This window comes from Thamnophis elegans, chromosome 7 (genome assembly GCF_009769535.1).
Source record: "Thamnophis elegans isolate rThaEle1 chromosome 7, rThaEle1.pri, whole genome shotgun sequence".
NCBI lineage: Eukaryota > Metazoa > Chordata > Lepidosauria > Squamata > Colubridae > Thamnophis > Thamnophis elegans.
Genome location: NC_045547.1, coordinates 84,121,160 through 84,132,871, shown reverse-complemented (window position 1 = coordinate 84,132,871; position 11,712 = coordinate 84,121,160). Strand labels below are relative to the sequence as shown.

At 43.5% G+C, this 11,712-nt stretch overlaps 1 protein-coding gene across 1 annotated transcript in view; it reads left to right on the top strand.

Annotated features, from left to right (window-relative positions):
• FRMD4A (FERM domain containing 4A) overlaps positions 1–11,712 on the top strand; it is a 168,392-nt gene that overhangs the window by 89,302 nt on the left and 67,378 nt on the right. The window contains 2 exon segments of the mRNA XM_032221900.1: positions 4,414–4,506; positions 6,269–6,357. Of these exon segments, the coding sequence (XP_032077791.1) occupies positions 4,414–4,506; positions 6,269–6,357 (182 nt within the window).

Below are 11,712 nucleotides of genomic sequence, written 5' to 3'. Positions count from 1 at the left end.
TGATTAGTTTTCACCCATTGCTTCTTGTTCTGCCCTCAGGTGCCTTGGAGAATAGTTTGACTCCCTCTTCTTTGTGGCAACCTCTGAGATATTGGAAGACTGCTATCCTGTCTCCCCTGGTCCTTCTTTTCATTCAACTAGACATACCCAGTTCCTGCAACCGTTCTTCATATGTTTTAGCCTCCAGTCCCCTCATCCTCTTTGTTACTCTTCTCTTCATTTTTTCCAGAGCCTCCATATCTTTGTTGTGGAGGAAATATGTTGTAAGGAAATGAGTAACTTGCTGCTTTCTGCCATTCTAAACTACATCAAGGTGTTCCTTCACCTCTGGAGGAATTACAAGGGTGATTTAGTTTAAAAAAAATACTTGTATGAAGGATTTCCATTTATTAATTTAAGTAGCACAAGACATCAGCCTAGCAAAACCGTAGAAACAGACTTTCTACCAGGGAGTTCATGTTGGTAATGGAGAGCCATCCCTTCATCCAGGGTGGCCACAATTAAATTGTCACACACTTTTGAAAGTGCTCTAACGTACAACAGCAACTGACCTTTTCGCTACTTGTACGGAGAGGAACAGAGAAACGCACGATGGTGTTAAATCCAGCATGCTTAAACATTTGAGCAGGGAAGAAATCAAGTTAATTCTTCAAGAATTATCCTTGTCAGCCTGGGCACCTTCATTCGTGTTTATGTATTTGGTTCCATAAATATTTATATCCTCGTGGTCTTCTGCAAGATCTCAGTCTTGGATGGTGATACGGCAGAGTTAAAGCCCGTTCAGGACTTGTGTTTTGAACCTTCTCCAGAAGGTTCAGATAGTCGTGTGCATGGGAGAAATAATGGCATAAGCATTCACAGACAAATGGGTCTCTGTATTGACATCAAGGGCATCTTCTGCAATCTTCTTCAAACTAGAAATAAGGAGACACTTCCTAACAGTGAGAACAATCAATCAGAATCGATCAGAAGTTGACTTCAGAGGTTGTGAGGGCTCCATCACTGGAGGCTTTTAAGAAGAGACTGGACAACGCATTTAAATGAAATGGTAGAGGGTCTCTTGCTCAAAAGCAGAAGACCTCCAAGGTCCCTTCCAACTCTTGCTATTCTATGTTTTGTGTCAGGGTGAATTAGATCTTCCTAACTGGCTCTGTTGATGGTGTCTTAGACCCAACTCCACTTGATAAGATGGGGAAGATGCCAAGAAGAAGGGCCATCTAGTGCTCTCCAACCTTGGCATCTTTAAGACTTGTGGACTTCAATTCCCAGAGTTCCTCAGCCTGCAAAGTGGAGGAATTGATGCCCATAAGTCTTACAGTTGTCAAGGTTGGAGACCCCTGATCTAGTGTGTCTGTTGTGCATCTCTGAGAGATGAAGTTTAGGAGCCAAAATCAAATAATCTTGCTTGCTATTAGAGCAATTAAATCAGTGGAACAACTTGCCTCCAGAAGTTGTAGGTGTTCCAACACTGGAAGTTTTTAAGAGATTGGACAACCATGTTCTCTTGCAGGAGGTTGGACTAGATGACCTCCAAAGTCCCTTCCAACTCTGTTATTCTGTCAGTCTCATTCTCTCTCTCCTTCCTTCCTTCCTTCCTTCCTTCCCTCCTTCTCTTCCCCTTTCTCTCTCCCTCCTTCCCTCTCTCTCTTTCTCTCTCATTATTTGTTCGTATTGTTTGGGTTGATCTTACATCCTCCCTCTTTTGTGATCTTGTTTCAGACGTGATTATTCCCACACTTGGCATTTTACATTAACAGGTTCATTGTCAAGGTTATTGCTGCTGCCATTTTGTTTTGATTTTTAAGTTGTAAAACTGATCATAAACGATAAGAACGCCCAACACGTCACTGTCCTTCGCAGCCAAAATGGGAGGGCTGTTTGCAGAGCGACGAGATCCAGTTTCTTGGATGGTGGGGTCGGAAGGGTCTTGAGAACGTCAAAAGCCGAGAAACCCCTCACCCCCCACTCCTCTACCGCAGTCCAACAACTACCTCCAGCTTAATCAAAGGAAATGCCCCACACACACACACAATAGCATCTCTGTGCGCAGCCCATAGTAACTCCTGCTTGTTCTGAGCGTGCAAGAGAGGAGCCAGCTGTGTTTCCCCAAAGTTCAAAAGCCAGTTTGACAAAGTTTATTTGCGGGGCTCTTCCAGACACACCAGGTGGCAAATGAAAATGTCTGAGACGTCTTTTTTTCGGCCGTGTTTTAGCCTGTGGAGGAACTTTCCAGGCCTTGCATAAACTCCTGACATGGACAGTGTTCCATAAATAAAACCGGCAGACTTTCAATTATCGTGTCCCACAAAGGGTGGCCGGGAGAGCAAAGAAGGACCCCCGGCTCTTATCTCTCCTCCTCCTCCCCATTTTCTCCTCCTCCTCCTCCTCCATCTCCAGGTCCTGCCTTAACTTCTGAGTTAAACATTGGAGCTTGACGTGATACTACAGACGGTGGTGGGTTTCAAAACTTTTTTGGAACCTACTCTGTGGGTGTGGCCTCCTTTGTGGGAGTGGCTTGCCGGCCATGTGACCTGGTGGGAGTGGCTTGCCAGCCATGTGTTTTCTTTCTCTCTCTCTCTCTCTCTCTCTCTCTCTTTCTCTTTCTTTCTCTTTCCTTCCTTTTGTCTCTCTGTCCCTTTTTTCTTTTTTTCTTTCATCTCTCACTCTTTTTCTTTCTTTTTTCTTTTTTTATTTATTTCTCCCTTCCTTTCTTTCTCTCTCTCTCTCTCTCTGTGTCTGTCTGTCTGTCTGTCTGTCTCTGTGTGTGTGTGTGTCAGTGGTGGGTTTCAAAAAAATTTGGAACCTACTCTGTGGGTGTGGCCTCCTTTGTGGGAGTGGCTTGCAGGCCATGTGACCTGGTGGGAGTGGCTTGCCATGTGTTCTCTCTCTCTCTCTCTCTCTCTCTCTCTCTCTCTCTCTTTCCTTCCTTTTGTCTCTCTGTCCCTTTTTCCTTTTTTTCTTTCATCTCTCTCTCACTCTTTTTCTTTCTTTTTTCTTTCTTTCTTTCTTCCTTTCTTCCTTTCTTTCTCTTTCTCTCTCTCTCTCTGTGTCAGTCTGTCTGTCTCTGTGCGGGGGGAGGACAGTGGTGGGTTTCAAAAACTTTTGGAAGCTCTTCTGTAGGTGTGGCCTGCTTTCCGGGTCCACTGGTGGAACCTCTTCTAACCAGTTCGGTAGATTTGACGAACCGGTTCTACCGAATAGGTGCGAACTGGTAGGAACCCACCTCTGACTACAGCCCTCCCCAACCATCTACAACAGGGAGGGCGGACCTTTTCAGCACCAAGGGCCCAAACTGCGTGCGTGCCGGAGCCTGGAAACCTGAAGAGCACTTGGTCTTTGAATTTCCGGCGTGTGCCAGCCACCGGGTCTTCTGGTTTCCGATGCGTGCAGGTCTTTGCGCACGCTGGAGCCCCGGAGACCAGGAGGCCAGTGCGCACATGTCAGCTGGTCTTTGGGTTTTCGGGACTACAACACGCGCAAAGATCAGCTGGCCCAGAAGAGCAGCCAATGCAATGATGCGCATGCAGAGGGCTCTGCGTGCCACAGGTCCACCCTCTCCAATGTTCATACCTCAAGTGCCCAGGGATTGCGCTTTGGTTGAACTTCTTCTGCTTGACCCTTGCAAACCCGTTTTCTTTTCCCTCGGACCTTCCTTGGTCTCCAACTCCCATGGGCCTTAACCCCGGTGTCTAAGAAGCATGGGAGCTGGAGTCCCACACACCTGGAAACATTTTTGGGAAGCTGAAGCGGATGAGGTGTTTGTTAGAGAGGCAGTGGGCAGGAACAGTGGAGGTGTTGGATGAAGTCTTTAGAGATCCCCGTTCAAGTCCTCATCCAAGGAAACATCCCACAGCCTTTGGGTCAGTCACTCAATCTTAACCTTATCTCAGAAGGGTTAATAAATTAATTTAATTTAATGTTTGGTTTAATCTTTAAAGCAAAGATTTGAAAATAGTGGAGGAGAGAACCAGATATGCTTAAGTTCGTGTAGGAGTGGCAGAGTAGAAGTAACACAATTGATTGATTCTCTTTCTTTTTCTTTCTTTCTTTCTTTCTTTCTTTCTGTTATTACATTTTTATGCTGCCCATCTTCCCTTAATTTGATTTGATTTAATCTTTGATTTAATCTTTAAACCAAAGTTTTAAACAGTGGTGGAGGAGAGAAGCAGGTATGCTTAATTTCCTGTAGGTGTGGCAGAGCAGAAGTAACACGATCCATCGATCCATCAATCAATCGATTCATTCATTCTTTCATTCAATTTTTATGTTGCCCACCTTCCCTACAAGGTGGTCCATGCAATGCAATGACACAAAATGATTTAATGTTCTAATCTACTTCTCTCTCTCTCTCTCTTTCTCTCTTTCTCTCTCTCTCTTTCTTTCTTTCTTTCTTTCTTTCTTTTTGTTTAACAGGGGCCATTTGAATTGGCTTCAGTTGGACCGCCGAGTGCTGGAGCATGATTTCCCAAAAAAATCTGGATTGGTTGTTTTATACTTCTGTGTCAGGTGAGGATGAGTTTTGGGGTCAAGCCATCTTTCCAAATGAACCTATTTCATCTTATTCAAGGGTTTTATTATTTCATCTATTGCCCTGAGGCCTCACGGAACGTCAGCTCTTGACTACCGACTAGGATTCAAGAAAGTCATCACAAAAACCATCACACACTTTTTATCCGTTTCTTATTTTAAAAAAATCTTATGTTTTTCTTATACTTGAGGCTGATTTTAACTGTGTTATTGTAGTGGAGGTACTGAGGCATCAGTATGACATGCTTGCATCTACCACGGTTCGCCTTTTAACTGTATTGTTTAGATTATTAAAAGGAACTAATTGTTTTAAATTTCTCTGTATTTTGCATCAAAAGTGCCCTAAGGATTAGAAATATTCTTTCACTTAATACCCAACACAGCAGAAGCGAGGAACTGTGTTCGAAAATATTTGGAGGGTATCAAATTGCCTAACCTTGGAGGAAACCTGATATTTTGGGGATTCTAATCAAATAAAAATCTTCAGTAAATCTCCATCATTAAACCGCTGAGCTTGTCGATCAGAAAGGTCGGCAGTTCGGTGGTTCGAATCCCTAGTGCTGTGTAACGGAGTGAGCTCCCGTTACTTGTCCCAGCTTCTGCCAACCTAGCATTTCGAAAGCAGGTAAAAAATGCAAGTAGAAAAACAGGAACCACCTTTGGTGGGAAGGGAACAGTGTTCCATGCGCCTTCGGCATTGAGTCATGCCAGCCACATGACCACGGAGACATCTTCGGACAGCACTGGCTCTTTGGCTTTGAAATGGAGATTAGCACCGCCCCCTAGAGTCAGGAACGACTAGCGTATATGTGTGAGGGGAACCTTTACTTTTACCTTTAATGAGAGAGGATGGGGAAGAAGAGAGTGTTATAGCTCTCTTTCTCTCTCTCTCTCTCTCTCTTTCTCTTTCTCTTTCTTTTTTGCAATCACTTCCTTGTCTTCACTCCTGGAAATTGGATGGTTTTCAAAGTCCCAGAATCTTAAGAAGAGCAATACTGCCCTCTGCTGTTTCTCAGAAGCATCGTCTTTGTTTTGCTTATCATCTATATAATCTCATGCAAGGAAGAACATTTTTAGTGGCTTGGTCCTCACTATCCTAGCCCAACCTCATCCTGTCTTCTGCCTTCAGACAGGCCAATATTGAATACCCCTGGAAAATCCACAACAGAAAGTGGAGGGTGCATTTTTCGTTTCTGCTTCCCTCTAACACATCGTGTCAGGATTCCAAAATAGCATCCAAAAGTAAATCAGAGACTTATGACCTTTTTCAGTCTACGATTCATGGCAGCATCACCGATGCCCGTCTATTGCCCGTCCTTCTTCTTCCCCAAATCCCATATTTCTCAGGTTAGGATCCGTCTTTTGTTGGGCAGGGCGGATCCTGAAGGCCCACGGCTGGGAAAGGATGTAAACAAGCCCAGCTTGAAATATTTATGGAGCTCTCAATCCGTCTGTGAACTCGAACAAGCTTCATGCCTCTCCTCTCGGCCCCTGCAAGGCGGAATGAGGGGCTCTCCAGGGAGCCACAAATCTCACCGAGAGTCATAACACAATCACGGAGGGATCTTTTCTCCTCCTCCAGCTCTGAAGGCGGCATTTCCTTCCCCCCCTCCCCCCCCCCCCCCCCCCCCCCCGCCCACGTCCAGGTCTGGATAAAGGCAAATTGAATCAAGGCTCCCGTATCTATTTATCAGCCGCGTCTCCCTTCTGAGCTGATTTGTCTTGTCTGTTTTGTTTCCAGGTTCTACATTGAGAGCATTTCTTACCTGAAGGATAACGCGACCATCGAGTTGTTTTTCCTGAATGCCAAGTCCTGCATTTACAAGGCAAGTCCTGCAGCATTATTATTAATAATTACTATTATTATTATTATTATACAATTGTATCACAGCGGCCAGTTGTTTCGCCGGATTTGGCATTGGTTACTAGTCGGTCCCCACCCAGGGGCCCTAGGGACGTCGTAACGTTTTTTGCATTTGACTGAAGGTAATTTTGTCAATTTTAACTGTTTTAAATGTAATTCCAGTGCTTTTGGAATAGCACCCAGTGTGCCAATCACCACTGGAATTACCACTGCTGGTTTGTGCCATAGTCGTTGAATTTCGATTTTTAAGTCCTGGTATCTTGCGATTTTTTCATGTTCCTTCTTGGCGACCCTGCTATCACCTGGTATTGCGATGTCTATGATTGTGACCTTATTTTTCTCAACCAGTGTGATGTCTGGTGTATATGCGCCAGTATTTTGTCCGTTTGTATACGGAAATCCCACAAGATCTTGACCATCTGATTTTCGGTGACTTTTTCAGGCTGATGTTCCCACCAGCTTGTTGCTGTTTAATATTATAATTTTTGCACTAATTCCAAAGGATCATTGTGTACTGAATTGTGCCGCAATTTATAATCAGTCTGCGCGATTTTTTTACAGCAGCTGAGTATGTGATCAACAGTTTCGTCAGCTTCTTTGCAAAGTCTGCATTTGGCATTCATCAGAGGATTTTTCGATTTTGGCCTTAATGGCATTTGTGCGGATAGCTGCTGCTATTATTATTATTATATTATTATTATTATTATTATTATTATCATTCATCATCATCATCATCATCATCATTATTCCTCTTCTTCATCTTCTTCTTTCTCTCCTCCTCCTCCTCCTCCTCTTCTTCTTTTCTTCGTCTTCTTTTCTTCTTCTTCTTCTTCTTCTTCTTCTTCTTCCTGTTATTGTGACGGTTGAGATCAAGTTGGGGCTAAAACTGAGCGGTGTTCACACCCACCCGTGTAGCCGAGTTAAGTACAGGTAGTCCTTGTGTAGTGGCTGTTCAAAGTGAAGACGGCACTGAAAAAGTGAATTATGAAAGTTTTTCACACTTACAATCAAACGGTTCAGAAAAGATTTCTAAGGATCCCCCCAAAAAAACCACCATTATTTATTTCCATAGCCACTCGTCTTATCTCAGATTCTGGCAGTTCCAAGCAATAATTAACACACTGAAAGTAACACATAGGTGGGTGGGTGGACAGAAGAGAGAGAGAGAGAGAGAGAGAGAGGAGAGATGATAGATAGATAGATAGATAGCATAGATAGATAGATTAGATAGATAGATAGATAGATAGATAGATAGATAGATAGATGATAGATAGAGATAGATAGATAGATAGTAGATAGATAGATAGATGATAGATGATAGATAGATAGAGAGAGAGAGAGAGAGAGAGAGAGAGAGAGAGAGACAGACAGACAGACAGACAGACAGACAGACAGATAAATAGAATAATGGATGGATGGATGGATGGATTGATGGATGGATGGATGGATGGATGGATGGACGGACGGACGGACAGACAGACAGACAGAGAGAGAGAAAGACAGACAGATAGATAGAGATGGATGGTAGAAAGATAGATGTGTGTTTGTGTGTGTGTGTGTGTGTGTGAGAGAGAGAGAGAGAGAGAGAGATGGACAGAGAGATGGGTGGACTGAGGGAGAGACAGCTCACTCTGTGTGTGTGTGTGTGTGTGTGTGTGTCTTTGTGTGTGTGTGTTTCAAAAATGAAGCTTCTTCATTCCATCCTCTCTATCTCATTCTATCAAAGCCAGCTCTTCGGCACTTTTCAGAAGTACCGGATGGCGGAGCCTGTCACACCTTAAGGTGTGGATCCACCATGGAAAAAACACACAACTTAAATATCAGTATTTGGGCGAGCTTAGAAGAGGGTCAAATTTCATCAGTGCAACCAGCCTTTGTGATCGACCATTTTGGAATGTATGTTCAGTTGCTCCTTTAAACGGTGTCAGGTAGACTCCAACCTGGGACTTGGGTTATCCTTAGAGCTCATTTGAAGGTGTCCATCAGAAGGGGGGACACCCTGTGAAGCTAAATCAAACAGGAGAAGAATCCCCAGCCAGTCGCAGGACAATGCTCAAAGTTGTTGGGAACTTCCTATCAACCCAGAGAATTTGCCTCTGTGAAGCTCAGGAAATTATTCCCATCCCAATAATATGGGTCTTGCGGGGAAAAAAGGATCAGCCTGACTTATGTGACCCATTGGCAGGCCAAGAGCTTCCTGGACTTTAAGCGGGAAATAAGATATTTTCCCAAAGTCTAAATTCCACTTCTCTCTTGACTAATGAAATGGCGGGATTCACCCAACCACACAAAAGGGGAAAAAAAGAAACTATGTCAAAGCCAATAAATTTGTGCCCTGCTGTTTTAATGGCCATAATGAAGATTGATTTGATTTGGATTTGGGGATGGCTTAATACGAGAGCGTTCCAACGTACGTTCAATTGGGAAATGCAGAGTTTGGGCTTAGTCTAGCCAACGGGGTGAAGCATGTTTTGACACAGCTACACAAAGGATAATTGCATTCCCTGTGTAAGTAGCGCTAGCGCACTGACGCATTTAATTAGAATTGTGAATTGTCGAATCTGAGCTCTCTCGTCATAGATTCATGCCGGTCCCTTCAAACCATGAAGAGCAGCTACATTTGGGGAGAGTCAGCAGGGGGCAGCAAAGAGCTTTATCTTGGCTAGCGTTGACCAGAAGTCAACTGCAATCCATCATTGTTGGAAACCGGCATGATTATAAACCAGTGTTTCTCAACCTTGGCAACTTGAAGATGTCCGGACTTCAACTCCCAGAATTCCCCAGCCAGCGAATGCTGGCTGGGGAATTCTGGGAGTTGAAGTCCGGACATCTTCAAGTTGCCAAGGTTGAGAAACACTGTTATAGACTATTGAATTGGGGTTAGAATTGGGGTCTCTTTGGGAAACGTCAGTGGTTAGCCATCATAAAGGTAAACGTTCCCCTCGCAGGTATGTGCTAGTCATTCCCGACTCTAGGGAGCGGTGCTCACCTCCGTTTCAAAGCCAAAGAGCCAGCGCTGTCTGAAGATGTTGAAAGGGTCCGTGAGGTCTTCTAGTCCAACCCCCTGCTCAGCAGGAGACCATATACCATTCCAGGTCAATGGCTGTCTCGTGTCTTCTTAAAAACCTCCAGTGTTGGGGCATTCACAACTTCTGCAGGCAAGGCGTCCGACTGGTTAATTGTTCTCACGGTCAGGAAGTTTCTCCTTAGTTCTGGATTGCTTCTCTCCTTGCTTAGTTTCCATCCATTGTTTCTTGTCCTGCCCTTCGGGTCCTTTGGAGAATAGCTTGACCCCATGGCAGCTCCTAAGAGTGGATGGTTTCCCAGGGTTATCACGTCACTCCTCGTTCTTCCTTTCTCTACACTACTTTTGAACAAGCTCAATTCCTCTCTGTCACAGGACAGTCTTTCTTCCGCTAAATTTTTGAATCCCGAACAATTCGATGGAATGCAAAATACTGTATTTTGCACTAAAAGAACGGGGAAATGTTGGTGCGTCTTATACACCGAATACAGCCATTTTATCCTCCCACCCCTGAATCCCATTTTTGCAAAAAACGGAGGCATTTTTGCCTTCCCGCAACCCTCAGCAGCACTCTGCAGGCTTCAGCAGGGCTGGGAGAAAGCAAAAATGCCTCCTTGTTTTGCAAAATAGGGCCCGTTTTCGCCAAAGGGGTCGTTTTTTTTTTTTCCCTTCCCCCAGCCCTCCTGAAGCCTACAGAGCACTGCTGGGGGCCGGGGAGGACAAAAACTTTTTTTTTCTTACTTGCCTCTTCGAAATCTTGGTGTGTCTTATAGTCCAAAAATACGGTACCTACTGTAGGAATCTGCTTTCAAGGGCAGATTCAGGACAGCACAGGGAGAAGTTTTGGGAAGTTTTGTCATCCACCAGGAGCTGCAGGGGGCTTAGCTGAAATGCATTCCTCGCTTTTGCTTCCTTGGCCCCAAGCACGTCCGCGGGGGTGGATGGAAGTGTGTGGGTGGGGGTATTTTACTCCGTGCCATGACTATATTGTGGGAACGGTCCCCTTTTCCTTCTCCCAAGGTGTCTCTTGAATAGGGGGTCTTGTTTTACGTTCATTAGTTCTGCCTCCAGCGCTAATTAATAACATGAGGGGTTTTTTTTCCCTTCTTTTTCATTTTATCAGCCTAGATTTAGGCCTTCCTGCCTCCCGAATCGCAATTCTGCTTTGAGGCAGAAAGAAACTGAGCCTGAAGAGAGAGGGGGGTGTTTTCCTAGAGAGTGAATGCAAAATCCCAGGTTTCAAATCGGGAAATTCTCACGGACTCCCTTCCTCTCCTTCAGGGAATCTCTTTTCGGATGCGATTCTTAGCAAGGAGGGAGATTAAATTGGGCTGTTTTTATGGGGTCATTTTAGAAGGCATTAGGTGGTTTGCACTCTTTTAACCTGAATAGGAATGCTGATTATTTATCTCTTTTATTCATTAAACATGAAACTCGGTCAACTGAACATTCAAATATGTGTCACAAATACCATTGACTGGCACTAATCGTTGATACGGTTTGCTGCCAGCGTCCTAGGTATCAACTTAATTATTAGTCAATTAGTCAATATTAGTCAATATTAGTCAATTAGCAGTCAATTTTAATATATTAAATTATATTAAATTATTAAATTAATAGTCAATATTAGCCAATTAGTCAATAAGTCTATTATTATTATTATTTCTTCTATTCAATAAACATGAAACTCAAGTCAACTGAACATTTAAAGATGTGTCCCAAATCCCATTGACTGGCGCTGATGCTTGATAGGGGTTTCTGCCAGCGTCCTAGGCATCAACCAAGGACCTTCTTAAAATATACGACTATTATTATTACCTCTTTCATTCATTAAACATGAAACTCAAGTCACTGAACATTCAAAAATGCGTCACAAATCCGATTGACTGGTGCTAATGGTTGATACGGTTTGCTGCCAGCGTCCCTAGGTATCAACTTAATTATTAGTCAATTAGGTCAATATTAGTCAATTAGTAGTCAATTTTAATATATTAAATTAATATTAAATTATTAAATTAATAGTCAATATTAGCCAATTAGTCAATAAGTCTATTATTATTATTATTTCTTCTATTCAATAAACATGAAACTTAAGTCAACTGAACATTTAAAGATGTGTCACAAATCCGATTGACTGGTGCTAATGGTTGATACGGTTTGCTGCCAGCATCCTAGGCATCAACCAAGGACCTTCTTAAAATATACGACTATTATTATTATCTCTTTCATTCATTAAACATGAAACTCAAGTCAACTGAACATTTAAAGGGGTGTCACAAATCCCATTGACTGACGG